This window comes from Anomaloglossus baeobatrachus, chromosome 1, assembly GCF_048569485.1.
Source record: "Anomaloglossus baeobatrachus isolate aAnoBae1 chromosome 1, aAnoBae1.hap1, whole genome shotgun sequence".
Classification (NCBI taxonomy): domain Eukaryota; kingdom Metazoa; phylum Chordata; class Amphibia; order Anura; family Aromobatidae; genus Anomaloglossus; species Anomaloglossus baeobatrachus.
The window spans coordinates 461,686,911-461,713,898 of NC_134353.1; the positions used below are offsets into that span (position 1 = coordinate 461,686,911).

Here is a 26,988-nt window from a genome sequence, read left to right on the forward strand (position 1 = left end):
GACACATGGAGGTCTATGGGACTGCATAATAAACATAAAGGACACCTTATACATGGACTAGGGGTGCATTATACATGGAGATCTATGGAGCTGCATTATACAAAATGAAGGACACCTTATACATGGAATATAGGGGTGCATTATACATGGAGGAGTATGGGGCTGCATAATACAATATGATGATTTATGGGGCTGCATTATAATACATGGAGGACTATGGAGCCTACCTTATACATGGACTATGAGGGTTATAAAACATGGAGGACTGTGGTGCAGTATAAAATATGGAGAACTATGGGGTGAATTATAATACATCGAGAACTATGGGAAATGCATTGTAATACATGGGGGACTATGGGAGTGCATTCTAATATATGACGGGTTATGTGGGACCCTTTATACTATATGGAAGGCTATGTGGGGGCCATTATAGTATTTGGAGAACTATATACAAGGGGGACAAAGATACAAGCATGGGATGGTAATGTTTTGTGGTGAAGGGGAAAAGGCTCTTTCCCTCAGCACCCAGCTTTCCCATGCTCTGCTGTACATCTTCTCTCAGCACCCACCTTTCCCATGCTCTGCTGTACATCTTCTCTCAGCACCCAGCTTTCCCATGCTCTGCTATACATCTTCTCTCAGCACCCACCTTTCCCATGCTCTGCTGTACATCTTCTTTCAGCACCCACCTTTCCCATGCTCTGCTGTACATCTTCTCTCAGCACCCACCTTTCCCATGCTCTGCTATACATCTTCTCTCAGCACCCACCTTTCCCATGCTCTGCTGTACATCTTCTTTCAGCACCCAGCTTTCCCATGCTCTGATATGGGAAAGCTGGGTGCTGAGGGTAAGATTGATATCAGAACATAGCAAAGCTGGGTGCTGATAGAGGGATTTCAGATCATGGGAAACCTGGGTGCTGTGGGTAAAAGCCAAGTGTCAGCGTCATTATCCTGTACACCGAGTGTCAGTGTCATTATCCCGTACCCTAAGTGTCGGGGTACGTAGAGGGGGGCCCCGGTCCAAATTTCGCATCAGGGCCCATCAAACTCTAGTTACGCCACTGACCCCAAGCATACAGCCAAAGCTACCCAGGAGTTCATGAGTGCAAAAAAGTGGAACATTCTGCAATGGCCAAGTCAATCACCAGATCTTAACCCAATTGAGCATGCATTTCACTTGCTCAAATCCAGACTTAAGACGGAAAGACCCACAAACAAGCAAGACCTGAAGGCTGCGGCTGTAAAGGCCTGGCAAAGCATTAAGAAGGAGGAAACCCAGCGTTTGGTGATGTCCATGGGTTCCAGACTTAAGGCAGTGATTGCCTCCAAAGGATTCGCAACAAAATATTGAAAATAAAAATATTTTGTTTGGGTTTGGTTTATTTGTCCAATTACTTTTGACCTCCTAAAATGTGGAGTGTTTGTAAAGAAATGTGTACAATTCCTACAATTTCTATCAGATATTTTTGTTCAAACCTTCAAATTAAACGTTACAATCTGCACTTGAATTCTGTTGTAGAGGTTTCATTTCAAATCCAATGTGGTGGCATGCAGAGCCCAACTCGCGAAAATTGTGTCACTGTCCAAATATTTCTGGACCTAACTGTAAGTTATTACGTTTTGTATGGCTGCTAGTTTGCTGGATTTTAGTAAAAAAAAAACCTGATGAATGTGATTCCCTCATTTACTATCTACCTGACAATAGCCACTACATGAAAATGTAAATACATTTTCCCCCCTCCCCCCCAAAAAAAAAATAGCTGAGGAGCAGAAAGTGCTTGGAAGCGGGTCATTGGTGGGGCCGTGACAGGACAGGCACAAGGCACCATATTGCCTCCGACACGCATGCCATTTGTGGGAGGACGGAAGCTCAAGTGTGACATTTCCACTGCTGGCCTGCAGAGGGCGCCAAAGAACCATTCAGCCGCAGCCGCCATTAAACAAAAGGATCCTGATTAGATTGAGAGCTGAGATCTAGGCGCAGAGCTGGGACAGGCCGGGGCCTGAGGGGAGGGGGTGAACCGGGTGAAAACGCGGGGCAAAGCATCGGCGAGGCTCGGGGGTAGGAAACCGGAGGACGGGCGAGCGGGAGACAAAGGGTAACAGCTTCTGAAGGCCGGGGCCGAGGGCAGTGATCCTTGGCAGACCAGCAGGAGAGGCTGGTGCTGGAGGCACCGACACTGGGTACAAGACCGCCACACACCGGGGCCAGAGTGGGACATGATGTTTCCTCAAAGCAGCAGCCGCCACTCGGTGAGGACAGGCCCGCGTGTGTGTGTGTGTGTGTGTGTGTGTGTCAGTCAGAGCTGCTGTCTTCTGCCATGCTTGCAGGTTCTGCCATATTCTTTCCATGGCTGATGCTATTGCACGACCTGCTGGCCTCCATTACGTTGTGTGCTGCCTCACTGTATGTATATATTGCCACTCTCACTGTATGGCCGTATACTGTCCTGTACCCACCCTGATTACCATCCAGTCCATATGATCACATACAGCATGGTTGTGACTGTATAGTGGGAGGGCCACATCTTTGCCCTGGTATGGACTTGTGTTGCTGGGCAGGCTTTGCCTGGTGTAAGGCCTTCCTTATGCCTATGGTGGTGTAATGATCAGCTACGACTGTTGTAGGGAACATCTGGAAAAGCAAATCAGTGACATTGTTCACACTTCCTCTAGGCAGCTTATTTTCAGAAAACCCCACTGCTGGTTTATGGTTGCATATGTGTCCCCCTATTTATAACATCATGCTTTAGTGTCCATTGTTGGGTCTATACCCCCTTATTCTTGCACTGACCGCACTGGTGGTAATTGTATTGCATGTATCTCACTTACAGGCCAATTTCACTTTACTAGTGAGCTTCTGCCTTGCATCTTAAAGGAAATCTGTCGCCAGGTTTTTGATACCTTGTCTGAGAGCAGCATAATGTAGAGGCAGAGATCCTGATTCTAGCAATGTGTCACTTATTGGGCTGCCAATTGCTGTTTTGATAAAATCAATGTTTTCTCTACTGCAGATCTAGCAGTTATACAATATGCTGGACTACCTGCAGCAGTCCAAGTAGTCCTGTAATTATAATCTACTGCTGCTTAATCAGGGATTTCATCAAATCTACACTAAGCAGCCCAGTAAGTGACACATGACTATAATCAGGATCTCTGCCTCTACATTATGCTGCTGTCAGATTACATGGCAAAAACCTGGTGACAGATTCCTTTTAAGAGCAGCCGGTTTGTACTTTCCAGCTTAGTCACACATCTGCCTTTCTTACATATGGTAAAAAAACCGTACCTATAACTTATTTTAATTTTTTTATCAGACTTTGATCCATGCCATCAGTTTTTCTCATGTGGAGGGAAAAAAACAGATGCCTGAATGATCCCTTCTAGATCCTTATTGCTCTACACCCCCACTTCCCAAAAAAATTGATGCCCAGATTACAGTGCTTTGACACCCCTGCCTTTATTTGGAAGGTAGCAACTCTGATTACGAAAAATATTAGGAAACTGTAGTGAAACCCATTTATAAAATGTTGAATGTGCTTTACATCACCACTCCAATATTTTTGTCTTGTTTTTTTTCCTTCTATTACCACTGCTTTGGTTGGTCTGATATGTGAGCTGGAGGTCAGTCTTCAATGCATCTCTATGGGAGCCTTGTTCTGGCTCTCATAGAGATACATTGGGAGCTTGTGATGTAAACGTCTGACTTCCGGTCAGTCAGAAGAGGTTGCAGTCACAAGGTGGGGTTGCATGACAGGAGCAACCTGAAAAAATGTGAAGCTGCCGGAGGGTAAGTATAAGACCGGGGGCAGGGGACTTAGATTTAAAGCACCACCCCAGTACTGAAAAAACAAACAAACCATGCTGGAGTGGTGCTTTAAAGGGAGCCTGTCACCATTTTTTCGGCCTATAAGCTGCGGCCACCACCACCGGGCTCTTATATACAGCATTCTAACATGCTGTATATAAGAGCCCAGGCCAGGGGTATAACATAAATTTTTTTTTTATAGTACTTACCTAACGGTTGCTGCGGTGGGCCTTATGGGCGTCTCCGGTGCCGGCGCCTCCTCTTTCGGCCATCTTCGTCCTCTTTCTGAAGCCTGGGTGCATGATGCGGCTGCGTCATACACACTCGCCGGTCCTGCGTTGGCGCACTACAATACTTTGCTCTGCCCTGCTCAGGACCCGAATGCCGGCGAGTGTGTATGACGTCGGACCCATCATGCACCGCGGCTAGAGAAGGAGCACAAAGATGGACAAAGGAGGCGGCCCCGGACAACGGAGACGCCCATAAGGCCCACCACGCGACCGTTAGGTAAGTATTATAAAGTGTTTTTTGTTATACCCCGGCCTGGGCTCTTGTATACAGCATGTTAGAATGCTGTACATAAGAGCCCGGTGGTGGTGGCCGCAGCTTATAGGCCAAAAAAGTGGTGCCGGCTCCCTTTAAGGTGAAACTTTACTTGGCTTGCTGCCACTAACTTTTTAGTGTATCGTTATATTACTATATGCAGAGGGTTTCCTCTTCGAGGAAAAAGACAACCCCATGAACAGCAAAGAGGATTTCTCATTTTAGGCCATGTGCGCGCTAGAAATTGACTTTTTGTTAAGGAAAATCCGGACCCTCTGAAAGAATCCCGCATCTGCAGTAAAAAAAACGGAACGAAATCCGCTTTCGGATTTGCCGTGGTTTGGTGCTTATTTGCCGCGGTTTTTCTGCAGGTTGGTCCCTGCGGATTTTTACCATTATCTATGGCAAAAACCTGACTGCAGAAATGTTACACGTTTTCTGCGGCAAATCCGTGGTAAATCCGCAGCGTGCGCACATAGTCTTTAAGAAGGATCTTTGAGCGTGTCTGCTCCAAAAAAAACCTAAATCTGCATCTACCCTTATACACACAATGTAGAGCTGTCTGGAAGTTTAACAGAAATAAAAACTGGCACAATTCATGATTAAAGTGGATTGTGCAAAGAAAGGTAAAGTCTGCAGCATAAATGTGATTCTCCAGGTCTGCACATAGTCTGCGAGTAGTCCACTGCGTGTGCAGCTTATCATTCCGGGGAGGAGACCATCATGTCATCTACTCGCTGTGCTGCCACATGGTGGGAAGACTCAGTTGGTAATAGTGCTGTACAACTATAGAAATGATTGAAGTCTCTCATCCCAGGGCTCGTCTCACCTGCCCCAGCAGCTGAAGTTCACCACATCGGATTCCTGTGATCGCATTAAAGATGAGTTCCAGTTGCTGCAGGCGCAGTATCACAGGTAGGAAAAGACGCATTTCTAGTCTGTGTGGCACTTTTCTTCCTTTTCTAGCCCTCTCCTGTTGGTGTGTGGCGGCCTCCAGTCTAATGCACGTGCGCGCCATTCTGCCTGCATGCTCACCAGTCCCCACAATCCTCCTTGGCCGCCAGCTTGTATATGCCTCCAGTGCACTTCCCACAGACACAGTTGTCTGTTCACCTAAATCCTGGCCCGCAGCCAAGGCTCTGCTACTGTAATGAGCTATGCTATGCAACTGTGACTGCAGCTTACCTCCACTACTTCTCTATTGATCTTACACAGAGCTGGGATGTGGATGTTTAGATTTTAGGGAAGTCACAGATTTTCTGGCCTCTTAGGCCACGTGCACACCGAGTATTTTACCTCTGTGTAAGCCAAAACCAGGGGTTGAACCATCAGAGGAAAAGTAGAATAGAAATATATGCACCACCTCTGTATTTATTACCCACTCCTGGTTATGGCTACAAATACTGAGGTAAAACACTCACCAAATTCTCAATATGTGCATGTGGCCTTACATATACTGAGGTAAAACACTCACCAAATTCTCAATATGTGCATGTGGCCTTGCATATACTGAGGTAAAACACTCACCAAATTCTCAATATGTGCATGTGGCCTTGCATATACTGAGGTAAAACACTCACCAAATTCTCAATATGTGCACGTGGCCTTACATTTATTGAGGTAAAAGCTCACCAAATACACATTGCCTCAAAGAAATTCTGACTGTTTCGGCGGCAAGCAATAGAGGCTGTCCATTCTGGTTAACATCTTTGTTTTTCTTAATTGTCTCTAATTGCGTTTGATTACTTGCCTTTTTCATAGGTTCTGTTTGCTCTCAGTGAATACTTATGAGGGGCTGCTGATAAGTCTTTGGCTTTACCCAGAAAGAAACGAGAGAGGATGATGAAACATTACACTTATGCCACATACTCTTCACTGATGTCAATACACTTCTTACATCGGTATTCCAAGTTCTGTAAGCCCAGCAAAAAGAAGGATTTCGGTTGTGCCTCAAAACGGGCATCCATGGCATCAGAAATGATGTGAAATTTGGTACCCTTGAGTTGTTTCTTCAGGTTTGGAAACATATGATAGTCGGAGGGAGCTAGATCTGGTGAATAAGGTGGGTGGTCAACCAGCTGGAAGCCCAGCTCTGCCAGTTTTCCTGTGGTCGCTTGTGCAGTGTGAGCGGAGGCGTTGTCTTGCAGTTACAAGTTTCCTTTGGACAGCTTGACGCACCTTTTGGCTTTCAGAGCTGCCTTCAATTGGTCCAAAATTTCAATGTAATACCTTGCATTGATGATGGAACCCATTTGAAGGTAGTCCACTAGCAGCACACCCTCCTTATCCCAGAACACAGACGCCATCACCTATAGTGCGTGATTTTTGCATCCTTAACTTCTTTGGACGAGGAGAACCACTGTGCCTCCACTCTTTTGCCGGCTCTTTGCTTTCAGGGTTATACAAATAAATCCAGGTCTCATCCATAGTGACCAGTGGATCCAGGAAGTTTTCAGTCTGGAAATGCTGACAAATGGACCGGGAAGTTGTCACTCGCATGCTTCTCTGATCTGTTGTCAAACATTTGGGGACCCACTTTGCAGAAGCTTCCTCATGTCCAAATGTTCATGGATAATGGCACAAACACAGTCACAGGAAATCCCCATGATGTCCGCTATTGCTTTAGCTGAAATTCGTCGATCCTCCAGTATGAGGTTATGCACAGCATCGACTATCTCCAGAACAACCACACTCGGGCGTCCAGGACGTTCCTCATCATTGGTGCTGAAGTGGCCCATTTTATATTTGGCAACCCAGTTCCTAACTGTGGGATATGAAGGGCATTGATCCCCCAATGTCTGCGACATATCACCATGAATGTCATTCTCGGGTTTTTCTTGCAGAAATAAGAATTTCATCACTCCTCTGCTCTTAGTTGCTGTGAATATAACATTAGACTCCGCCATTTTGTTTTCCCGCGTGTGTAGAACGCTGTTGCCATAAGCAACAAACACAAACTTTTGAAAACCTTTATAAGACACACAAGGCTTTCATGTAATGTAGCATTCGTTACCATAGAAACAAAAATGATCACAAAGCCAAAGACTTATCAGCAGCCCCTCGTAATGGTGACCATAACTTGGGGCTTGTTGCACTGTCATTAATGGCAACTAAATCCAGCATATAAGCGATTGTGCCATTCGATTCATGCTGCCCAAACCGCCATCGGCATGGATTAACCTGGGTACACACACAATTGTAGTCGGATATTGTTCCCCTGAAACCCTGGAGTGTGAATAAGGCCAGTCTTGTTCTTCCCAGCACTGCTTGTGACAAATGAGTCTCACTCTGCAAGAGACCTATCAATCCCCTACCGTAGTGCTGGGAATGGCCGGCCTAGGGCGCAGCCGGAGCAGTGTAGTCTCCAGCCATATCTCTTTACGGTGTGTATTTTTGGTGTGTTGCAGGAGGAAAATATACCTATCTACAATGTGCAGTGAGTGATTCCTGGTGATTGCAGTTTGGGCAGCATGATTCTGGTGGCGTATTTCCTTTAAGCCAGTCTCCCACAAGTGTGGGGGACTTCAGCCATAATATGGCTGCAAAATACAGCTGCCTAAATTATAGACTTGCTTGAAACACGCCTTTAAACGGTTATTCCCATCTTTACCTATGGGTATTTATGCTTGAAAAAATACTGGACCGCCTGTGGCTCAGGGTGTTTTCACACTTGCTTTCTTTCCCCGTTCAGTAGTCTCTTCGGGGTTTTCGTCCAAACCCCCCTGCAAAACTGGATTGACGTATGCGCCGACATGGCCACAGACTATCATGGTGCACGATTTTTGGTCCGAATCCCGTTTTGCAGGTGGTTTGGACGGAAGTCCCGACGTGACCACTGAACGGGGAGAGGAACACAGTGTGCAAGCACCCTTCTAGTTAATGCTCATATTATACAATCATTTTATAAGATGAGATTCCTCCCCTTTAAATTGATATATAATGAATTCTTAAAGGGCAGGCAGCGATTTATTTAAATCAGGTTAGGCTGGTGTGACATTCTGGATAAATGTCAGCATGCAGCCCTCATAATACCAATCTGACATGTCTGCCTGCTGATCCTTTCCTGACAGTTCCTTTCTGTATTCCAGCCTTAAACTGGAATGTGACAAGTTAGCCAGTGAGAAATCTGAGATGCAGAGGCACTACGTCATGGTAAGTAGCTATAAAGAATATAGGATGCTTGTGTCCACATGCCTCCCAGACTAAGAATATAATGCATTGGAAAGGAAGAAAAATGCAGCTTTGGCTTTCACCTCTACCTTGCAACCACATTCTAAAGGATACAGCAACTCTTTATAGAGGATGACGTGTGTGGGGGCGTTCACTGTGCACTGGAATGATAAAATACCTAGTTAATATGCTTGGTCCATTTTAAGTAATCCAATGGCAGGCTGCAGTCCTATATGCAAGTCCCCTGAATTTTACTGTTGCAGCAACATCTGGCTGGGTCACAACATCTGGGTCATTCTGTTAGGCAAAGGTTTGAGTGGTGACAGGTCTGCAGATTGTCCTGCTTTACAAAGACAACTTCACAATGTGTGTATCTTTGTATGAATGAGATGATCCGATAGGACCAGCATCACTTATTCTTTAAAGGGGCTGTACACTAATTTGACAACCCCATAATCATTTATTTTTACTCGCCTCCGGTGCGGCCGCGATTTCGGCAATGTCTGTCACCCCACTTTCAGACATTTGAGCAGGATGTGAATGCTGCACTGACTTCCTGCTCGAATATCCGAAGGCGGATTGACAGACACCAGGCACTGATTGGTCTCAAGGCTCGCGTGTCAGAACAATGTCATGTGGGCTCCGGGAGCGCGGCTTCAGACATTGCTGCCACTGCAGTCGCACCGGAGGTGAGTATAGGCTTTATTATTTTTACAGGGGTGAGCAAGGGGAAGGGGTTGTCTTAGTAGAGAACCCCTTTAACACTAGAACTACTGGACTCGTGACACCTATATAGAAATAAATGGTGCAAAGTAGTCAAAATGACTACCTCAGTAGTTCTAGTGTTAAGAAGTTTTAAAGTTCTTGTAAATAGGATAGATGGAATCTACTGCTAGGATCCTGAACAATCCCAAAATGCGGCCTCTGTAGAACCTATCTAATCAGAGTGCAGTTGGCAAAACGGCATCTGATATTTGGACTAGTAGTCTATGCTTTTCTGTGCAGTGGAGCACAATTTTCAATGTATCCCACTGTATATAGGCATACATTGTGGCCTTCTGTTGGAGGTATATGCCGAGAGCCTTCACATGTGTCCCTCTGACAGGGTGAAAAGGAGAGATGGACAATCTTGGCTTTTCCAGATTAAATTTAGTAACTATTATTCAAATTGTTGGCCAAATTTTACCAAAACTTTGAACATCAGTAATTTCTCCTTTTCCCACTTTTTGGCCTTCGTGATCTGGGTCTATTGAACAGATGTGTTACAACTGCAAACCATGTGAGATACATGCCTTACATCTCGTGTATTTAGTGATCTTAGGGTGAATGCATACATTGCGGATTTACCAGCAGACGGATCTGATCTACGTTTGCAGACACTGCATTACCCTGCAGATGAACAAATATCCACATATTATGGATAATTGTCTTCACACAATGGCTCCGATTAATCAGGACTGAAGATAGATATGTGAGGCGCATGAACAGAAATCTGACTAGTCTCTGATTTCTGGCGTGGGGAGCACCACCGCTTGTCATGGATTAGACTAGCTGTGATATCATACCCTCGTCCTGCCCCAGCTACTCCCATTTTGGCGGAGGTGGGAGAAACTGGCATCAAAACATCAAATCACATTTGTACAAAACTCAGTTGCGCCACAATTATGCTTGTTTTCAATGCAAGTTGAGGCAGAAATTGGCAAAATTCATGAATCTGGGCCCATGTTTATTATTTTGGAATTCATTATGGATCCCGCTCATGACGTATTTATACTGACGTCTGCAGCATTTATACAGCATCTTGAAACTTGCTGCAATATTTGCAATAAACAAATCAGTCAAATCCATGCAAGGACTGCTAATATTGTGACCGCTACCTAAATTTTACCGGTTAGGTCCCTTTTCACACATCCGTTTTTTGTCATCAGTCACAATCCGTCGAATTCGTTTTCTTTTCTCATTGACTTGTATTAGCGACGGATGGCCTCACGTTTCATCAGTTGTTCAACGGATCCTGTCGAAAAAATGTTTTTGTCGGACTGAGACGACGTCCACAGTAACGTTTTTTGTGTACATCGAAAAAACAGACGGTGACGGATCCGTCCGTCATTTGGTAGAATGGAAGCCTATGGGCGCAGGATCCGCTGCCGTCCGTCGTTTGGTAGAATGGAAGCCTAACTGAGCATGCTTCTATTTATTATTTAGCCCCCAGCTAGTCTGATCCGTGGAAAAACCGATCCATTGCATCAGTTTAGCCACAATCTGCAACGGATTGTGACTGATTGCAAAAAAGTGATGTGTGAAAGGAGCCTTAGTGGTGCAGCTGGTCTGCTCAGCATAGCCACAGAGTCAGATGCCCTGTTCCAGATATTGGAGGGTTTCCCATGCTTGGCATAGGCCTCTATTAGGGTAGAAGCCAATACATCTTGGAATACAGCAGCCCCCATATTATGAGTACATGCGATCCTGTTCCTCCCCAGGTATGGCCTGTGTAGGTGCAATGAGCGTTCCCTGGGTAGCTTGTTTGGGGGAAGGGGTGGATTTCTGGGCAGGAGGAGATGTAGGTTACGTGGATGTGTATTTACGGTAATTAAGATACAAAACTACCTCCCGGTTTAGACTTTGGGGGGCCCCTGATATCAAGCAGAGTGCAGCCTCTGTGTATTACACATGTATTGGATACAATTTGCATAATTTTCTTCCCACTCGAGAGGCCGGCTTCTCATTCGAGGGTCCTTGCTAATGCCAAGTTTTTGTGACCAATTTAGGAGGCCTCCCTTATTTTATTCCCTCGGAGAAGCTCTTTACTCTCTCAGTTCAGGGCAATTAGGTCTTTAATTATGTCTGCCAAGATGTAGCTGCAGATGTTTAAGCAGCCAGCAGTGCTCCTGCTCGGCATTAACCCCTGAGGGCAATTACAGAAACCTTCCTGTTTTTATATGGGGTAATGATCCTTGCCTCCTAAAATCCACCTCAAGGGACCATAATGCCAGTCAGTGAAAACAAACAGAGCTTATGCGTAGGCATTGTTGGATTTCTGATTATATTGGGCCATAATTTCAGCAAGCACAAGATCTTTGCGTTTGTCTTCAGCTCTACGCCGGTTAGGAAGGGGTTACATTGGATAGCCAAGACTTGGATGCAGGAGAAACCAGAGTTTGAGTAGTTTAGAGCTGGCTGCCAAAAAATAAATCCACCTCCCTTCTGACCCCCCTGCTCTTCCCCTCTCAGCAGGTCTCTGGCTTATCCCTCTCTTGTGGGGTTATGCCATTCATTCACTCTTCCAGACAGCTGCTTGTTACAGGATGGGGAGGGGAGACGGCCAGGGCACAGTGTAAATCTGCCTAAAAATCTTTCTGGGACTTGTAAGACAAAGAGGTCAGACTTTGGGGAGGGGGCAGCTTCCCAGACAAGCTTTTTTTTTTTTTTTTTAACTGTTTAAGCCCTTATTTTCCTGTTTAGAAGACCAATATTTATGGGTGCAGACAACTATTTGTCATGTAACTAAGCTGGCAGCACAATTATATTCTCTATGGCCAAACTAGCATTGTCCTTCCAAAGTGGATAGTTTCCTAAAGACCACCTCTTTAAAACGAGCACCCCTTAATGTGGTCTCACTGCATAAGAAACAGAGTATCATTAGAAGCTTACCATTTGTCTTAAATAGTTGGCTGTGATCCTCTTCAAGGGCAGCAAACGTGTACAGTCAGGATCTGCCATGAAATCACTGATGGTACCCCTTACAGAAGTGTACAAAGCCCCCCCAAGTGACCCTCTAACCTTTTATAATGAAAAGGACCAACGTCCTTCTCATTATAAACCACTTTACCTGCAGAATAAGCTTCTACTCCATAAAAGGAAGTGTATAATGCAACCTAGAAATGGTAAGACCTCTAATCACCCTGGAAACTGTCCATTATGTATATAATTGTGTGTACCGTAATATGTGTATGTAATTTTAGTGTATATGGGACTGCTAGAGTAATATTAGTTGGCTACTGTTCGGGCCCTTTACACCAGATATAGCCATGTGATGCTTTTCCTTTATGTTCCTGAAAGTGTTTTTACCTGCCTGCTTGCTTTCTCTTCCCAGTATTACGAAATGTCCTATGGATTAAACATTGAAATGCACAAACAGGTGAGTGCAAGTCTCGAGGTTTCTATAGAATTCACAGAAGGATCCTGATCAGTCTGGGACTCCTGAACATCAAGTGGAGCTCTATTCCTAAGACCTTGTACTCTTCTATTAAGTATTGGTATCAAGTTCTGTTGCTGCAGCCAATAGCGATGGAGAACTGAGTTAGAGAGGGTGGGTCTTGGACCACCACTGCTACTACACAAACATGCAGCTGTTTACTCTGGTACATCTAAAAGCCATTACATTAGTTCCACATTTTAAGATGATGATTTTAGAAGTCATGTGATACAGTATATCACTAGTGAGTACACCCCTCACATTTTTGTATATATTTTGTCTTTTGATGGACCACTGTAGATATGAAACTTTGATATAATGAAAAGTAGTCAGGGTCAAGCTTGTATAGCAGTGTAAATGTGTAAATTTGGTGTGCCCTCTAAATAACTCAACACATGGCCATTAATGTCTAAACCACTGGCAACAAAAGTGAGTATACCCCTAAGTGAAAATGGCCAAATTGTGCCCATTTATCCATTTATCCTCCGTTTTCACATGACTCATTAGTGTTACAAGGTCTCAGGTGTGTATTGGGAGCAGGTGGGAAAAATATGGTGGTATCGTTCACACACTCTCTCCATATTGGTCACTAGAGGTTCAACATGGCAGAGAATTCTTGCTCTACATAAAGATTGCCTAGGCTATTAAAAGATTGCCAACACCCTGAAACTGAGCTGCAGCACAGTGGCCAAGGCCATACAGCGGTTTAACAAGACAGGATCCACTCAGAACAGGCCTCGCCATGGTTAACCAAAAAAGTAAAGTGCACATGCACATATCCAGAGGTTGTCTTTTGAAAATAGACGTATGAGTGCTGCCAGCATTGCTGTAGAGGTTAGAGTGGTGGGGTGGGGGGGGGTCAACTGGTCAGTGCTCAGACTATATGTCGCACACTGCATCAAATTGGTCTACATGTCTATCGTCACAGAAGGAAGCCTCTTCTAAAGATGATGCACAAGAAAGCCCACAAGCAGTTTGCTGAAAACACGCAGACTAAGGACATGAATTACTGGAGCCATGTCCTGTGATATGGTTGAGACCAAGATAAACTTATTTGGTTCAGATGGTGTCAAGCATGTGTGGCAGCAACCAGGTGAGGAGTACAAAGACAAGTGTAACTTTCTTACAGTCAAGCATGGTGGTGGCAGTGTAATGCTTTGGGGCTGCATGAGTGCTGCAGGCTGTGGGGAGCTACAGTTCATTGAGGCAACCATGAATGCCAACATGTATTGTGACATACTGAAGCAGAGCATGATTCCCTCCCTTCAAACGGAAACTGGGCTACAGGGCAGTATTTCAACATAACAACTCCAAACACACCTCCAAGACGACCAGTACCTTTCTAAAGAAGCTGAGGGTAAAGGTTCTGGACTGGACAAGCATGTCTCCAGACCTAAACCCTATTGAGCATCTGTGTGGAATCCTCAAATGGAAAGTGGAGTTAGGCTAGGGCCCCACTTTGTGTTCTACTTGCAGTTCAGAACGCACGTTTTGGGCTTAATTGATTTGACCAAAGTTGCTTTTTTAAGAAATTTAGCGCTGAAAACACATGCGTATTTACCGCATTTTTTATGCTTTTCCACCTGTGTTTTGAACATCTTGACACTGCTAAATAAAGTTTAAATAGTCAAACTCAATGAAAAAAGAGAATCCTATATTTTTGACAAAAATGATGAAAATAGATTAATATAATGAAATTATAGCGGTAATATGATATTTAATGGAAAAATTGCAATAATTTATTAAAAATCTTATTTTTAATTGTCTGATTATGTGTGTGTAAAGGGACATATGAAATCATTATTTTGAAGTCCAAAACGCATGTTTTCTGCACTGGAAAAGCAGGTAAAACGCTGGAATTTGCTTGATACTTGGTTTTTGCCATTTCTCATTGACTTCAATGTTAGCAAAACGCACCCAAAATGGCAAAAACAACTGACATGCTGCTTCTTTGAACGCATGGTTTTTGACACAAAATATGCAAATTAAACGTAGCTTTTAGAAACGCAAAGTGGGGTCAGGAAATCCACATTTTCCATAGACTGCTGGAAAATCAGAACGCATGCCTTTGGCATGAAAAAGGTGCTTCTCAAAACGAACCTAAAAAGCACCTAAAATGCAGGTGGAAATGCAAAGTGGGGCCCTAGCCTTAGAGCAAGGTCTCAAACATCCATCAGCTCTGTGATGTCATCATGCAGCATGGAAGAGGATTCCAGTGGCTTCTGTGAAGCTCTAGAGAACTCCATGTCCAAGAGAGTTAGGGCAGTGTTTGAAAACATTGGTAGCCACACAAAATATTCACACTTTGGGCACAATTTTGTTTAGGGGTGTACTCAATTTTGTTGCCAGCGGTTTAGACATTAATGGCTGTGTGTGGAGTAAGAGTGTATTACTTTACATTGTATCGGTGTCATATCTTACTGTTACCTATGAAAAGATATAAGAAATTTCCAAAAATGGGAGGGGTGTATCTCTGACCCTTAAACTCCTAGTTAACTTGGAAGGCTCGTTAATGTCACACTATATTTTGCTTCAGGGGATTGGCCTTCTGGAGGAGAATCTGGTCTTATTTATATACTTTGTCATGTTGCAAGGCTTGTCACAGGGTCAAACATTTATTTGCAAAGTAGCTTCCTCCAATAGTTACATATCCCTACTACAGGCAATCTGAGTCCAGTCTCTGGGTCATCACTAACCTCCCTGTATGTCTTCAGCCTGTGGGATAAACTTCTAAACCCTCCCCCCATGACTATAAGGAAGGGGTTCCACCCTACATTTTAGTAATGCAACGTCTACTCTTAATATAGCCGTTCCTGAAAGCTGAATTCTTTCTTGCACACCTACTAGCCACCAGTTTTCCCACTAATTTCAGGCTAAGAACCAACATATTTGACTTCTCACTGTATCCCGTATTAGAACATGCCTGTACCAGCAGCATTGCTCGTTCAGTTAGCTCTGCAATAAGCTGCTGTCTTAAGACCATTTGCTTGACATCTAGCAATGTATTAAAATAACGACATGTAGACTACTTTATTCAGCCTAGGATTTGGTAAAAAATCCTCCCTTCTGTCTACTGAATTCTTAGACTCAATGTGGTCTGAGAATAGAGTAGCTCTGCTAAACTCAGTGCTTGTAGTAATTTTAGCCCACAAGCAGCAGCTTTCTGCCTGGCCTTATAATAATGGAAATAATTCCCTGTTTAGGATGCAAAACAACAATAGGCTGTAACTCCAATTCATATAGAGTACAACAAAAGGCTGTTACTAACAGGGCTGTGAAGTCGGAAAGCCAAATCTCCGACTCCTCAATTTCCCTGATTCTGACTCCCCCATACAGTTGAAACCAGAAGTTTCCCTCTGCTATCTATAAAAGACACATCAGCATGTTTTTCTCACTATGAATTATTGCAATGTAGATAGAATTTATTTTTATTTTTTTCAAAGCAATGAAGAAATAGTTGTTGTATGTTTTTTTTTTTTTTATTTTGAAATATTAAATTAATTTTTCAAACTTCCACCATGCCTTAATGCATCAGCCTGATCCAATATACATTCAATTGAAGAAAAATGTGTGAAATCAAGTTTTATGAAAATGGCTGGTTTTCAAAACAGTCATTGTTTATTGATAGCACCTCATGGTTTCATTCTCACTGTTGACATACAGTTGAAACCGGAAGTTTAAATACACTATATCTAAAAAAGACACATCTGCATGTTTTTCTCACTAGATGATGACATGACATCAGAATAAACCTTTCCTGTTTTAGGTCAATTAGGAACCAAAATTATTGATATTTGCCAAATGCCAGAATAATGAGAGAGACAATGTTTTAAGGCATTTTTATTAATATTTGGTATCATTGCCCTTAAACTGTATGACTTTGGTTAAACATTTTGGATCTGCTTCTCACAATAGTTGGTAGGAATTTGGGCCCATTCCTCCTGACAGAACTGGTGTAACTGAGCCATGTTTGGAGGTCGTCTTGCGCACACCTCCCTTTCCAGCTTTGCCCATACATTTTTCAATAGGATTGAGATAATATATAATATTTACTCACTTACATAGCGTTATTAATTCCATAGTGCTTTACATGCAATTAGCTCTTTGTGATGGCCACTCCAACACATTGACTTTGTTATCCTTAAGCCACTTTGTAACCAGTTTGGCAGTAGCTTCGGGGCATTATCCATTTGGAAGACCCCCTTTCTGCACAAGCTTTAAGTTCCTGGCTGATGTCTTCAGATGTTGCTTCAGTATTGCCACATAATCTTCTTTCCTCATGATGCCATCTATTTTGTGAAGTGCACCAATCACTCCAGCAGCAAAACAACCTCACATCATGATGCTGCCATCCCCGTGTTTCACAGTTGGGATGGTGTTTTAGGCTTCAAAGCTTCTCCCTTTTTCCTCAAAACGTAACAATGGTCATTATAACCAAACAGTTCAATTTTAGTGTAGTCAGACCACAGGACATATCTCCAGAATTTAAGTTCTTTGTTCCGGTGTGCATTTGCAAGCATTAATCTGGCTTCTTATGTTTTATTTTGGAGTAATGGATTCTTCCTAGCACAGTGGTCTTTCAGCCCATGTTGATATAGCACTCATTTTACTGTGGATAATGGCACAATCATACCAGCCTCCGCCAGCATCTTCACAAGGTCTTTTGTTTTTGTTGTTGGGTTGATATGCACATGTCTGACCAAAGCATGTTCATCTCTGATAAACAGAACCCGTTTTCTTCCTGAGCAGTATGGTGACTGAACATTCTCATCTTGTTTGTACTTGCGTATAATAGTACAGATGAATGAGGCACCTTCAGGTATGTGGAAATTTGCACCCAAGGATGAACCAGACTTGCGCAAGTCCACAATTGTCTTCCTGAGATCTTGGCTGATTTCTTTTGACTTTCTCATGATGCTACACAAATAAGCAGTGTGTTTCAGGTGTGCATTAAAATATATCCACAGGTGTGTCTCTAACTCAGATGTTGCCAATAAACCTCAAAAGCTTCCAAAGACATGACATCATATTGGCTATCCCGTATTGTTTAAAGGCATAGTACTCTTAGTGTATGTAAACTTTTGACGTTGCAGAAAGTAATAAAAATGCCTTAAAACATTCTCTCTCATTATTCTGGCATTTGGCAAATATAAATAATATTGGTTCCTAATTGACCTAAAACAAAGGATTATTCTTATTTCATGTCAGATAGTGAGAAAAGCCTGTATGTGTGTCTTTTATAGATAATGTTTGTAAACTTCTGGTTTCAACTGTACATGACTCATGTTTGTAATTTACTGCAGTAAAATGGTAACATCACTACTTGTATCATGTAGCTGAAGTGCAGCACATATTCATCTCCACTAACAGCCTAGATTCTTTGATCAGGAATAGAACAGACATTTATAGGACATTTCATAACTTTACCAAATTCTTATAAAAAATATTCATCACATACTGACTTGAACCGCTGTTCCCAATTTATTATATATTTTAGGAGTTGGTTCATTTTATACCGACTCCACCAAAATGGACACCGACTCCAAGACTTCGACTCCACAGCCCTGGGTACTAAATGAAAGACCCAAAAGAAGAGTAGATTTAGCTGAAAAAATCTTTGATAAGTGCTATAGCAAGCACATATGACTCACATAAAAATGGAGGTACTGCATAGAATGCGGGGAACCAAAATGTAATAAATTATAGATTTCCACACATTAGAGACAGTCTTGTAATTAATGAAAAAATGGGTGGGACTGCATATATTAGTCTACCATTAAGCTAGTTTAGTGTGACTATTCTAAGTATGCACTGGATTAAATATTCATAAGTGTTTAAGGTACAAGAAGAGGCCTGGTGAAGCTGTATATATCACAATAACAGGTAAAATCCTATAGTAAATTTAGCGGGCACACCAAAATGAAGTAAGCAAATTATTGTGGAGGTTAGGTGTAGTGGTCCCCGTTGCTCGAATACACATTTAGTTTATAATTCCTCAGGAGGCGTGTGATGAAGTACAAATGAGAAAAGTCCGTGGAGCCTCTGTTAGGCTGTGTGCGCTCTGCACCGCACCTAAAAGGTGCGCTTCAGAGCGCAGCTGAACAGCTGCGTTCTGAAGCGCATGGTGCCGGCAGAGAACGTGCGCTCTGCATGCTGCCTCTCCCTATAGACAGCATGCAAACCGCACGAAAGAAGTGACATGTCACTTCTTAGAACGCAGCGATTCGGGCAGCAGCCGAATCGCTGCGTTCTAATAGGCCACGTGCGCGCGGCTCCTGCACAATCTCCATAGATTGTGCAGGGGACGCAGGACGCATGCAGTTGCGGTGCAGAACGCAGCGTAACTGCATGCAATACGCACACGTGCGCACATCCCCTTAGGACTCTCGACACAGAAACTAGCCAGATATTCCTCCGAGAAGGATCTAGCTATCTCTTTTTAGGAGACCACCATATTAAGTGGCCCTTTTAGTCAATATCCAGCTCTTGACGAGTTTAAAGATATGACAAGGGATATACCAAGGCCAGGTATCTATCCACAGACAGCTGACATTGCCCCTAGGATTTCACTGTGTTGAGCGCCCTCGTTGGCTGCCGGCAGTGTTTTCTCTGGCTGGTCTCCACGATATCAGTGATTTCTTTTGTCTTGGAAGTACAAATGAAACATGCGTTGGGGTGGCGGGGACCACTACACCTACCCTCCACATTCACTTATAAGTATATACTCATTTGCTAACTTTATTTTGTTGTGTCTGTTAGATTTACTATAGGAGTTTACCCATTGTTTTGATATATACAAAGATTTTATTTTTATTTTAACAAATCTCATCTTTGGGCTCTTTCATTTAGCACCAACCTTTTGTGTTCTTATAATGAATGTGTATAAGATACTCTGAACCTAGAGCTAGCTATTTATCCAACATGAGCCCATTATTTAAAAAGAAGCACCGCAGGATATTTGTGACTAGTGTAGCAGGGCCAGCCGGATTTGTGTGCTCTCAGTGGAATTGATCATTCTTTATAAGTTAACCTGTGGTGTCTTTTTGTCTACCAGGCTGAAATAGTTAAGAGGTTGAATGGGATCTGCGCGCAGGTGTTGCCTTATCTCTCTCAGGAGGTATGTGATGTTAAAAAGTGGATAACGTTATCAGACTATGGATAAAGACATCAACATGTTGTGTTCTGTCCCTTATTTTTTAACATTAACCCTGTCACTTGATTTATGCTACCCAAACAACTGGCGCTTCTTCTGTGCTGCTTCAGGTCTTTTCCGTGCGTGTACATAAGAGGCCCGTCAATCACCTCTAGCGGTGCTGGGCTAGTATCGTCTATGCATATGGTCCAAAGCTGGATTTTCAAATTATTTTCCCAATCGCTCTGGCAATTGTGCAGCCAGGCTCCTATTCTTGCTGCCCGTGATCTGGACAGCATAGACCAATCGATAGGTTCCAGAAGCCGTATGTGTCTAAGTACTTTGTTCTACCGGTATTTCTAAGCCAAGTACCCAGTAATGAGATAAATTGCATCTTCTATAATGCCGGCCATTAAAAGAACAGCACAAGGCCCTTGTAACGGTATACCCCTCCTCTGTTATGCAATTAGTTACACAGTTCTTTAACTTTGGGGTCTCTTGGAAGTTAGAAACATTCACTGGGCTTCTCTTCCCACAGTCAAGTAATTGTTACCTTTTTATATGTATTTAGTCTACATCAGCACAGACCACAGTTTCTTCCCACATATCAGACTACATATACTTTGCCATGTTTTTTCTCTGTGGGGAACATGAAGGAATTAGTTGCAGACAGACTAGGAATAAGACACTGAATCCTATCACTTGAATTTTACATGTGTTGCTACCTAATCTTCATTTCTTTCTCTAGCACCAGCAACAAGTCCTTGGAGCTATTGAACGGGCAAAGCAAGTGACTGCACCAGAGCTGAACTCCATCATTCGTGTACGTGAAAATCTTCTAAGATTGCTAGAATGAGCAATGAGAATCTCTTAAGATGCATTTACACTAGCTAACCTGAGGCCCCAAACAAGTGATTGGTTCCTTGTTTGTTGATCAGCAGATATTTAGTAGGCAGTGTACACAATCCTGTGTTCTCAGCAGCATGGCCTTTTTTACAGACGACAATGTGCTGCCAAGAACTTTAGTTTGTACACCAAAAAAAAGATAGTTTCACCTAACAAACAAGCATTTTATTTATCACATGACTGAAAGCTTGTTAGACAGCACAATTGTGAGAGGGTTCCTAGAAATGCTCGTCTCACAATAATTGTGCAGAATAAATGTCATCTTTAGTGTTTTTATTTAAAGTTTGGGTTTTTTTTTCTTTTTTTCAAAATGGCCATTAATTTTTCCTTAAGATAGGTGATAAATAGCTGATTGAAGCAGCACAGCGTTTGCTAGAGCACTGCTCTACTCAATTTGTGGGCTGCTGTAGACAGCCAAGAAGTGTGCTTATCTGTTCCATACAGCCCCATAGATATCCAATTACGTGACGAGCCTCTCCCTTCAGGCTCCTTGCAGCAAACATGGAGGGGGTGCTTGGGCCTCCCCCAGTGATCAGACATGCCAACTGTTGTCTCGGTGAGAAAACACTTTTAAGTTACGGTTACCGGTCAGGCTCTACTCAAGCAATTTAGGGTACTCTTGTCGTTTAGTCTCCTCTCGGGCAATTTTTTTTTATTTTTTATATTGCTATTTTTGCTCTGAACGTGTGGGCATATTTACAATTGGATGGCAATTTTCTTTAAATCTATTTGTCTTTCAAAAGCAAATATTTCTCCCATTATTGGACATGTGGGATTTTGTTTGAGCCTCTAGAAAACTGCCAAACATTAATTGATGTTTTCTTGGCATGGTTTCAAGGCTCTAAGGGTGTTAATGTCTACAGTTTAATGGCAGTCTGCTCTCCAGAGCACACGGCTCTCACCTGATCACTCACAATGACTACTCATTTTAGGAGTGTGTCCCAGAATTGAAAGCAGCTTACTGTTACCAACTGTGCCTTGTGTGGGTCTGTGCCTTTACCAGACACCGGAAAATACAGGGAAGACTCATGACTGGTCTCCTCTGCCTGCTATGACCCAAGATCTTAGAGCAAGTTGACAAGAAGTGTCTGTGATTATGGCTGCCAAAATGTAAAAAAAAGTTAAGGATTTTGTATTTTAGGGATTCTCCACTAGTAGAACAAGCCCTTCTCATTCCACATGTATGCCCCAATTAAAATAAAGAAAGCTTATACTCTCCTCCCATGCTGGCGCCATACCAGTGATGTCTGGGCTCGTCACACGAGCATTTCCCCCAATCACTGCTGCCTTCTCTCCTTCCGACATATAAGTAATTAACAGGAAGTGAGTGCCCCGCAGCAGCTCTCCCTTCATGTTGATTAATATAGGGTTGAAGGCGGGTAGAGAGAAGCTGGAAGTGATTGGGCGTGGGCTCGTGTGACAAAACAACCTCACGTGAGCCCTGGGATCGCAAGTACCGACACCGCTGGAACAGCACCAACACGTCAGGAGAGTATAAGCTTTTTTATTTCAACGGGGGCAAACACATGCTATGAGACTGCGTTGTCCTAGTAGTGTTCTATACGCAGTGTCTTGGAAAGCTAGTAGACCCACATCCTCAGAGGAACAGCAAGATTAATCTGGTTAACTTTTATCATCAAAATTTACAGGCTATGTTCTCACGATCCAGATCAGTTGAGTTTTTGACGCTGCAGAATTTCTGCACCTTCTCCGCACCTTAGTTTGCTTGCGTTTTTTCTTTGCGTTTTTGTGTGCGTTTTTGACTCTTGAGGTTTTTGTGTGTTTGGGGTGTTAAGCTTTAAATAAAGCTGTCTTGTTTTTGAGACTTCCTGGTATTGACCTCATTGGGTGAGGATTACATGTATTTTTTGGTGCACTTCCACCTCATAAATGCATTTGTGTTTTTACCTGCAAGCCTATGGGGAAAATCCGCACAGAAAAGAGGATCCGAAAGAGAAATTGACATGCTGCGGCTTGGAAAAATGCACCTCAGTTCAGTTTTACGCAGCGTAAAAACGCAAAGTGGGCAGGAGATCTCTTTAAATCCCATCCAATTTGCTTATGCTGTGTAATGCAGCATTTTTGACCCAACGAAAATACGCTGCTTGCAGAACGAGAATAACCTTAATGGTGGGAACGTCCACTAATAATTTGTTTTTCATTTGTAATAATCAGCTTATCTAGAAACATTTTCCATCTCAAAATGCCATTTTTATAGTTAAGATGGAACCCCTGTATGGTATTTATCAGTGTATCCTTTGTTGCTCTTCCTGGCAGTGATGACTGTCAGGCTGACATGTTTTTTTAATTAATTTTCCTTTCGTACAGCAGCAGCTTCAAGTTCATCAGCTGTCCCAACTACAGGCACTTGCCCTCCCTCTCACGCCACTACCTATGGGACTACAGGCTCCCTCTCTGCCTGTCAGTGCCAGCAGCGGGCTTCTCTCCCTGTCCGCACTGGGCTCCCAAGGACATCTTCCCAAGGAAGACAAGAATGGGCACGACGGAGATCCTCGACCTGATGATGACGGTGACAAATCAGATTAAAACATGGATGACATTAGATGGATAAAGGTGCAGCGTAGTAGTAACTCTAGCACTGCCAGGTGGAGTTACATTGTAGAGCCTTATCCCATCATGCACTGGAACAGCTTCTTGTGTCCAAGGGTTTATGAAAGCAGGACACTGGCAGCCAAGGGGGTTATTGCATTTCTTGACACTGTATATGTATGTGTACATATATGGAATGTACTGCGAACTGTATTGTAAATTGGCTGACTTCTTCTAAAAGCACAACCCCCATCTTTTCTACAGAGTTTACCTTTCCATGTTGATACATTAATTAGTGTAGTGCTTATTTTAAATGCAGCTATGGAGCACAATGATTTGGAGGCTATGGTGAGGCTCCCTCGCGGAGGCTTCCCGATCAATTGTGTGACCCCCCCCCTCCCCCCACCCTTTATTTACTGCTATGTAATTGGCTTTCTTCCACCTCACCCTAGTCGCATGGCAGCAGAATGTACCCCAATATAAAAATGATGGCGGCCATATATCCATCGTCTACTCACAATAGAGAAGGCCGTTCTTTTGTGCTGTACTTTTTTTGGAAAAGCATTGAACTCTAATTTATGAGAAGAAAATACCATCACCAGTTTCTTGAACCTTGGAGCATCACCTTTTTTTGTTTTTCCCTCTCCAAGGTTAGGGGCAGGCACACAAAATCCTTTTTACTCATTTTTTAAATTCTATTCAGATGGAAGGATATTCTCCTCATCTTTACTAATGTAATGTAGGACAAGACGTCAGCCATCATTCTGGGGGAAGGCTGTTTTCTCTCCAGGTGTTTCATGACTGATGCCTTCCTACTGCACATGTCTATGTTCTCGTTCAGTTCTGTTGGTTTTCTGTGCTTTTCTAATTGGGTGAAGGGAGTTTTTTGGATAGTCCTTAATCTTTTACTGAGTATTGCTCTAACTTCTACTGTTATTTGGAAGATATTTTTCTAATTGCTGACAGGAAGGATTATTTTTTATGGGAATAGAAACCCTCATTCAGTTTTCGGTGACCTCGTTCAATGAAAGAAGTTAAGGACCATTTAATGTTAGATAAAAGCTGCATTTTAAAAAGTCCAAAAAATGTAAGCATCTTTTGCCAATAGCTTCAGTAATGCTGGGCCTGTTAAAGTGTTTGCCTGCTACTAAGATATTGATGACCTCTTCTTAGGCTAGGTCATCAATATTTGATCAGTCAGGTTCAAGTCCCTCATCTATGTCGCTTTCTAGCGAAGTGACTGCTCAGTGTCCCCACCGCTCTGCACACGATAGTTGTTCTCGGGCTCTGCAGCTCGGTGAATATGGAGGCCCCTCTCGGGCACTGCGGCTCGGCTCACCTAGTGTGCAGAGCTGTGCTATATTGGTGTACAGAGATGGCTGTTATCAGCTGATTGTTGGGGGTGATGGGAATAAGATACTGATGACCACTTATTAGGATACCTCCTCAATATCAAATCAGTTGGGCTCTAAAGGGAACTATACAGACTATGGCTGTCCGTTTCGCTGAGGAAAAAAATGGATTAGCAGTCTAAAATCGGACACCCCAGTTCCTTAGTGTGTTTTTGGTTTTTTTTTTTGTTTTTTTGTTTTTTTTATCCTCCTTACATCTTGGATGTTTATAGCATATCTACATCAAGTGCCATAAATGTCTTGTCTTGTGAACAGGGCCCCATTGATTTTCTAATAAATGTTTAATATGTCACTAGAGTTTAAGTGGGCTCTCCACTCTCCTAAAATGGTGCTTGGTTACCCCTGCTGAACTACATATTTTTCAGTTTGCTCCCCAGACTGCGCTCTCGAGGATCGCTGGTGTGTGATCGCATTGGTTCTCTGTACACACTTGCACTCGTGCAATAGCTTCTATGGTGATCTACATGTATATTGATCTCTGTATACTGAGAGTATCCATAGCCGGTATCAAGGAGCAAACGCCGTATACATACGATTGCCATGCTCGAGGTCTCCGTCCAAGGCACAAACATCGACTGTAATGTAAATGATAGAGCTTAGGCATTACCCGGTGCTATTCAATAATACCAGGAATTACATTTAACTTCCAAGTAACCATTAATCGTAAATGAATATTGTGAATTCTATACCGGGCAAAGCAGGGCTGCATCTTGACTTCCAATATAGGGGAGGAGGAGTTGAATTACAGATTATAACATTTTGCCAAAAGAAAAACAGCACGGCACTGTTAGAGCGTAAAGTAATGCAAACAAAGAAAAATCTAGATCGCCTTTCCATATGTTTGTAAGGTAGCATGTGCCCTGACCAGGTGTGTGCCCTGTACATAGTTCTGTAGAAATACTCAAAAGCCTTTTTATTTTATTTTATATATATTTTTTTTTCCTTGTGTCTAAATCACTGACCATGTTGGTATTCTGTGTGGAGGGTGTGACTGTGCCTTTTTCAATAAATTGTTTCAATGCCTGCTTGCATTGTATGTCTCTTTGCTTATTGGGTTCATATAAAACGAATAGTCGGAGCAGTAACACATGGTGGAGAATGTCTACCAGTGAAGTCGACGGTAGCATTTAGTTGTATATGTACAGCCTTTCTACTACTTTTAATTGACAGTGTATGAAAGTGGATTTATGCCATTTGAGTTTGTGGAAAGCGGTCTCTCAGAAACTGGGTAATACAATTAAATCATGGCACGTATGATGATCATTAAATATCTATTAATAAATTGTATTTTCATCAACCCAATCTAATGTTTCCAATGCAAACTGACAGAATAATTTCCAAAACTGCCTTTAGAGTGGTGTGTTCAAAGCCTATATATAATATATTGTATTTCCAAACTGCAACTTGGACATGGGATTTATGAAACTGGAAAACCCTTTAACCACTAGTTATTAATCTCCTTTGGTGGAGACCTGTTTACCCGATCAAAATATAAAATTGCTTGAATGTCAGACAATCTCTACAAAACTTAGTTGCAGAACAAAGTCCTGGCTATTACCAGCATAAAAAAGACAATCCTTAGAAAAGTGGGTGGAGCTCATATGGGGTGGGGCCAAGGGTGCCGGAGAAACTAGTCTTGTATGCCAGCCCCCGGCTGCTGTATTCTTCTGGCAGTGGGACACAGCAGGTGACAAAGGCTCCAAATTCTGTGTGCTTCGGTGTATCGTACTCTGATTTTCCCATTATTGCTATTATTATACATTTATTCCATGGCACTTGATGTGAAAAGGGGTTCACATAAAAAGTACAATGCACACTACTTACAAAAAGTTAAGAATATTTGTCTTTCGGGTTAAATTTCAGGATGATCCTACAATGCACTCTAACCTTTTCAGATGTTCTTAATGGCATCTTCTCTAACCTTTTGAGTTCCAATTGTTCTTGTTGTTCTCTAACATGGAGCATAATTTCAGAATTCATAACAGGTGTTTGGTCCATTAATCGCACAATAAATTTTGGGTTTCAATTAGAATTATTATTTAAACATGTCCTCATGCTGTTCACATTTTGACATCATGAGACCAAGACAACAACTAACAATTGATCAACACTACCTCGCCATTGTGAGGTTTCAAGCAGGATGTTTTCTGACAGAAGTGGCCACTGAACGTAGGATATCAAGAGTGTTATCAGCAGGTTGCAACAGAGATACAGAGAGACTGGTAGAGTCACAAAAGGCATAGGAATGGACATCATTTGGCCACATCCC

At 42.8% G+C, this 26,988-nt stretch overlaps 2 protein-coding genes across 3 annotated transcripts in view; one reads left to right on the forward strand and one right to left on the reverse strand.

The window, feature by feature from the left end:
- LOC142294876 (uncharacterized) overlaps window positions 1-26,988 on the reverse strand; it is a 102,605-nt gene that overhangs the window by 63,746 nt on the left and 11,871 nt on the right. The gene's annotated exons all lie outside the window — the stretch shown is intronic.
- On the forward strand, window positions 1,960-25,750 carry TLE5 (TLE family member 5, transcriptional modulator). Of its 2 annotated transcripts, none has more exons than XM_075314459.1 (7): window positions 1,960-2,256; window positions 5,172-5,269; window positions 8,443-8,506; window positions 12,618-12,662; window positions 19,774-19,836; window positions 20,600-20,674; window positions 23,089-25,750. In XM_075314459.1, exons 1-7 carry the CDS (start codon window positions 2,224-2,226, stop codon window positions 23,302-23,304), a joined length of 594 nt encoding a protein of 197 aa, XP_075170574.1. In that variant the 5' UTR covers window positions 1,960-2,223; the 3' UTR covers window positions 23,305-25,750. The 2 variants fall into 2 exon arrangements, with proteins under 2 accessions (XP_075170574.1, XP_075170565.1); XM_075314450.1 differs by having other exon boundaries at window positions 1,962-2,256; window positions 23,086-25,750.